We start from the raw sequence: 6,000 nt of genomic DNA on the forward strand, positions 1-6,000 counted from the left end.
TGGTGAGGTTCATGCTCTCTGTTTCCCTCGCAGAGCGCCACGATGCCCTGTACGTGGTGGGCGCCCTAGACGAAGCGATGGAGCTGCGCGGGATGAGGTACCACCCGATAGACATTGAGACCTCAGTCATCAGAGCCCACAAGAGCGTCACGGAATGGTGAGCGGGCGTGGGGACAGCCCCGTGCAGGGGAGTCTCCGCCGTGACCCGGGCCTTGGCAGTCGGGAGGGGCGCCGGCGCTGTAACGGCCCGCCTCGGGAGAGCGAGGCCCGCCAGGCCTGTCCTGCCTTGCGGTGCATGGCCTCTGGGCGCAGGAGGGAGAGGAGGGCAGGGAGGCGGCAGCGACTGAGTCACGCAGGGAAGCTCAAGGGTTGGAGAGAAGACTTGCAGCAAGTGGTGCTGGCACAGACGAGGGCCCGCGGGGACCCGGGGATGTCGCCCCTCGCGGCCCGCCAGATGGGTGCCGCCCTGGGGCCAGGAGGCATACTGGAAGAGCGACGGGGCCCCACAGCACGAGAGGTCAGCTTGCTGGTACGCTTGGTCCCAAAGCGGCAGAGACCTGACGCAGCTGCTCCCCAAGTCCAGGCAGGGACCCCCAGGCAGGCACCTTCCAGAATCCCTCGGGAGCAGCTCTCCGGGCGCAGGCAGACCCAGGACCGGTCACTGCCCCTTGGGAGCCGATGGCTGCAGGAGAGTTTGCGTCCCCACACTCGGCCCTGTGCTCCCGACTTGGCTGCATCCGTCCTCCCCCCAGAGCTGCTGAAGCTGCCCGGCCGCTAGAGGGTGGACAGGAGCCAGGACATCCAGATGTGGCACAGGGCTGCTTCGGTTACCCATAACTAGCCATCCGTACCGATGACAGCCTTCCATGTCTGTATTTTTAAGAAAACAATTTAGAGTCATTTGTACTGCTTTTTTCAAGCACTTTCCATCTGGTTGCAAATGCCGTTTCAACCTTAAAGGTCTGTGGCAGGGGGTCCTGTGGCACCTCGTGGGGTTTTGTTGTAAGCACTGCTGTTGCCACCTGCCACGGGGCCTCACACTCACCTGTGCTCACATGAGCACCGATTATCAGCTTCTGCTGGGCTCTAGTGGGTTGGAAACCTCCCTCTGCTCTCTCCTCGCCCGGCCTGTGTTCCTCCAACCCGGCACCGAGCCAGAAGGCAGACACTCACGTCGCTCGACGTGGCTGTTGTCACAGTGGCGTTGTCCAGCCGACCGAATCTGTCCCTTCCCCTTCCTTGGACATCGGTGGCCCTGGGGAAGTGATGCTCATCCAGCCCAGAGCTTCCCAGCAAACCCCCTCCATCAAATACAGAAATCCAACTCCGTGCCTCCTACTGTGTCATCCGTGTCAAATGCTGCCATAAGATTTTACCCAGGCGGCTAATCTGTGACATCACAGAGCCCATGGGGCCCACATGTGGGCTTTGCAGAGCGATTATTATAGCGTCCTAAAGAACCTGTCACGGCACAACTCGGAGACAGACCGTGGCAGAGCTGTTGGCCTAGGCACACGCTAGTCACAGCGACTCCAGAAGTAGAGTCACCTGGTGAACACAGTCTCCGGTATTTCCCTTCCACGTTATGGGTACGTTGCTCATACTAAACAAGATGCGCCTTTGTGTTTTCTGAGCAGACGTACCCTGTGGTTACAGGAGTGAGTTTCCCGACTCCTTGCTGCCCCACATCCCCTTCTGTGTGGCTGGCGGGAGGATGCTGTGGGCCCTGGAGCCCACCCACCGCCTCCCCCTACGCCCAGGACCCTCTGACCCACTCCCCTGCTGACCTCAGTCTGTCCAGGCCCCTAACGACCCCTGTTTAAAGACTGACCTTATAAAGTGCAGGTGGCTTAGTGTATAAAGCACCAAGCTTCAGCTTCCACGGATTGGCCAGAGCAGATGCTCCAGGCGACTCTCCTCCGAAAGATCCCAAATAAAATGCTTGTGGATGAATCCCCGCTGCTCTGGAGGGCCTTCTCCTCACATGGGTCACCGCTTGCTCGTGGCACTCATTCCAGACACAGTCCTTCCGGCAGTAGCCCGTGTCTGCCCCGTGTGTGCAGCAGATCGCCGGCTTGTCCCCTCTGACTAGGACCCGCGGTCAGCCAGGCACAGAGTGGGTGGCTCCGCACGTGTCTCCTCCTCCCTCCACGTCCACATCCCTCCACTGCTGTGGCGCGAGGGAGGTCAGGACCAGCCCCAAAGGCCCCGATGCCATCCAGCCTCTGCCAGCCCAACTGACCAAGGCCGAGGGCAGGACCCAGGCGGCACCGCAGGGATCTCGCGCTCACAGGGTGGCCGCCGTGCAGTGCCCTTCCAGCGTGTGGGCACCAGCGACAGCTGGGAGCAGAGGGCAGGGGAGGCCGGGTGCGGATGGCGTGTGCGCCCCGAGAGCACGCTAGCGACAGGACCGCGCAGCGGCTTAGTGAGCTGGAGGCCCCAGGCTCACCGACCAGCACTGCGCAGGCAGATCAGGAAAGAACCAGATGGTACCTGTTGAAGAGAAAACAAAATTGTTAAACAAAAGTCCCTCGGTATAGTGATAATTTTTTCTCTCTTCCAGCGCCGTGTTCACTTGGACAAATTTGTTGGTGGTGGTGGTGGAGCTGGACGGGTCAGAGCAGGAAGCCTTGGACCTCGTCCCCTTGGTGACCAACGTGGTCCTGGAGGAGCATTACCTGGTGGTGGGGGTTGTGGTCGTGGTGGACATAGGCGTCATCCCCATCAACTCCCGGGGGGAGAAGCAGCGCATGCACCTGCGAGATGGGTTTTTGGCAGACCAGCTGGACCCCATCTATGTGGCCTACAACATGTAGTCTTGTCTCTGGCTCCCGTAGACTTTTCTAGGAAAGTAAACGTTTTTCTCAGTGTCACTAAAGTTTGCAGACATGAGGGCAACATTCACCGGAACGGAGCCTCTGTTCTCGCGGCGGTGAGACTTTCCACAGCGGTCCCGATTGGCATGGGGGTGAAATGTGAAATGTGAATTTACCACTGAAGTTTGCTCAGAAGGACTTTGGATTACTGCCTTCAGTTTGTTGGAAAAACCCATTTCAAAAACTTTTTTTTTTTTTTTAATTATTGGATAAGAAGTGCTTTCTTCGTAAATGTGGTATTTTGTTAAAGCCAAAATAGCAATTAAAAAAATATTCTGCCCTCCAGATGGGTTCTTTTAAACAATTTATGTAGTGTGACAAAGAATTGTTTTCTCTGTTTAATGTGTCATGAAATCTTAATGACATGGATCTTGTTACTAATTTAAGCCATTGCTAGATCTCATCCTTTTAGGGAAGTTTGTTGAGGTACGAGAAAACCTTCCAAATAGCACCTTCCAATTAGAGTTTAGCAGCTTTCTTTGTCAGAAACGTGCTGGAGAAACAAAGGCTGACATACGGCCTTTGAAGTTAGCATAGAATGAGAAGAAATTATAAATAAGGTGTATTTCGGCAACTATCTTGCAGATATCTTTGTACTAAACTAAAAAGATAAAATAAGTTAACTTCTTCATATGTAATTATGTACAAAACGTTTAATTTATTTTGATCTCTTTAGAAGTATAAAAGAGAAAAAACATTCAAGAACATTAAAGTCTTGTAATGTTTGCTAATATAAAAAAGTGTTGTATTATCTTGCGTGGATAGTATCACAACAAATATATATATATGAAATATAAATTCACTAATGAACAAAGGAGATTTTAAAGTTTAAAATGCAGAACCTGTCACTTGCATGGTGTCCCCTCCACTGTACTGTAGATAAAGACAGATTCTCTCACACCCACTTTGTGATGTGAGCAGTCCCAGATCGCCGGTGCCCGGTCTAAATGTTTCTTCTAGAACCAGAGACCAGCAAGTGAAATTATCACCATCTCCGAGATGGGGAAGGAATGTGAGGCTACATGTGCACTATGTTCCCTTGGCTGCGGGGCAACGAGGGACGGTCGGCGCCGGCGCGTGCCCACTGCGCTGAGCAGGCATTAGGGAAGGCAGGTGGCAAGGAGCGCTGTCCTCTTAGCTGCAGGAATTCCTTGTTCTTATAATTTTTGTTAGCGTCCCCCGTTCCGGTCCTTGGTATGGAAAGGAATGCTCTTCTGTGGTCGTTTGTGCCGGGTCGTGCGGATTCCCCTCCGACGGCCGCTGTGTGGAGTGGACAGACTGTCCAGAACAGCTTTAAGGGAAAAGACTCCCGTGGAGACCGTCACCCTGGCCAGTGCTCTGGGCTCCCCAGCCTGGCGAGAGCGGGACCCGGGGACCCGCAGGAGCGGCCCCAGGACTCCCCACAGAGCCACCGGCTGGAGCAAGAGAACCTCCCAGCTGCCTTCACTTCCCACCTGTGGATAACACGTGTCTGATTTCCGTCTCTCGCTGCTGCGGCCGCCCCACACGCCTTCCAGTTTCCACGTCTCCTCCGTACACTCCTCGATCCGATTGGCCCATCTGTGTCCAGCCAAGAAGAGGTGTTTGCTGCCCGGGCGGGATTGATGCCGTAACTGCCCCACCATGACCCTGCCGTGGCTCTCGTTGCTAGAAATGCATGACCAAGATCGTTGCTGGGCAAACTTTAGAGTCTCTTTTCATTACGTTGTAGGCGATGTCTTCACCTGCCTTTGCTGTATGCGCCAGCAGTAAGCCCTTTGCTAAAAGAGAGTTTTGTTTGACTTCCGAGATCCAAGGCTAATTGTTTTTTAAAAATTTTAAGTGTCATTTCTTTTCAATTTGTCTGCATGTGAGGTGCATCCTTCCATCTCCACAAATTATTTGATTTTTAAAATACCGTTTGACTTCATTGCCATGTGTGACTATTTCTCTACACGCTTCAGATACACATTCCTACAGTCTTCTGCTTCCCAAGGGGGAGAAAACCCCACCACGCACAGGAAAAAGACCCTGTCCTACACACACCCACTTTGTGTAAGGGGAAGGGGGTTTCGGGTGGGATACTGATGACAACCCACGACTGCAGGGTAGCTTGTGAGGTCTAGCTGATGTCGGGAGCAAACCAGTCAGGTATCCCTTCCGCTCCGACCGTCACCTTCCCCACATCAGCTTCACGTGCAAGACGGTGCGGTTGTGAACGCGTTAGCAACGTCCTGTCCTCTCTCGTGTTAGAGTTGAGGTCCAAAGGGTTGGGGGCTGGGACCGAAGGTCGGTTGTGCAAGGAAAAGGAGAGGAAACCCGTTTCAGCAATAAAGAAGGATCGTTCCGTATTAGGAGTTGTGCTGTAGGTAAATCATTCATGACAATGTAACAATGTTTGTCTTGTGACCTTGTGCTTTGAAGTCAGACAAAACCGTGTGATCAGCTTGCACAAGGAAGGGTACACGACGGACATTGGAACACAGACCTAACCCAACAGGGCGGCTTCCTCATGGTGCTTGTTTATTATATATATTTAATCCTGCTTGACACTTTACCCAAGGGAAACTGCCCCTTTTATCAGTTGAATGTTAGCAGCGTTATTTCATAGAGTGTGGTGACTGGTTAGAGAAATTCATGTACTCAACCAATCACGGTTTCAAACAAAATTTTTATGTGCAAAGGACGGCAACCTTCTCGTATGTTAAACCACCAGTAAGCTTTGTACATCTGTGATAACGCCTGTTTTATATTCAAATGAACAAATAAAAGCTTTTATTTTTGTTGCTCTGAAAATAGCAGTTTCTTAATTGCTCCCCTGGAAAACTGTCTGGGACAGCTTCAATCCCAGGAAGGAAGTGACTCCTGCAGGGAAATGGGAAATGTATCTGACTCTGTTTACATAATTTGTTGCATTACTTATTAGTACAGATGATCATACTTTGAACAATGTTTAAATTTTGATGTGGGCATTTATTGCTTAAAAAATTCCTATGGCAACAAATGTTTTGTGAAATGTTTTTTTTAATTCTTTTAAATATATCTAAATATATTTGTTCACATTTGCTGCAAGTGTACAGATTCTTGGTAAATTTGCGGGAAAAAGAGTAAGCATGAGTCCTGTGTGCAAATACTTTGTCAGGTG

General features: G+C 51.7%; 1 protein-coding gene across 3 annotated transcripts in view; it reads left to right on the forward strand.

The window, feature by feature from the left end:
* DIP2C (disco interacting protein 2 homolog C) overlaps positions 1-5,651 on the forward strand; it is a 251,485-nt gene extending 245,834 nt beyond the window's left edge. For all 3 annotated transcript variants that reach the window (XM_072825983.1, XM_072825984.1, XM_072825985.1), the window contains 2 exons: positions 34-157; positions 2,564-5,651. In XM_072825983.1, the coding sequence (XP_072682084.1) occupies positions 34-157; positions 2,564-2,816 (377 nt within the window). In that variant the 3' untranslated portion in view covers positions 2,817-5,651. The remainder of the gene's footprint in view (positions 1-33; positions 158-2,563) is intronic.
* Positions 5,652-6,000: the final 349 nt, after the last annotated feature.

This window comes from Canis lupus, chromosome 5 (genome assembly GCF_048164855.1).
Source record: "Canis lupus baileyi chromosome 5, mCanLup2.hap1, whole genome shotgun sequence".
In the NCBI taxonomy this organism is placed as follows: domain Eukaryota; kingdom Metazoa; phylum Chordata; class Mammalia; order Carnivora; family Canidae; genus Canis; species Canis lupus.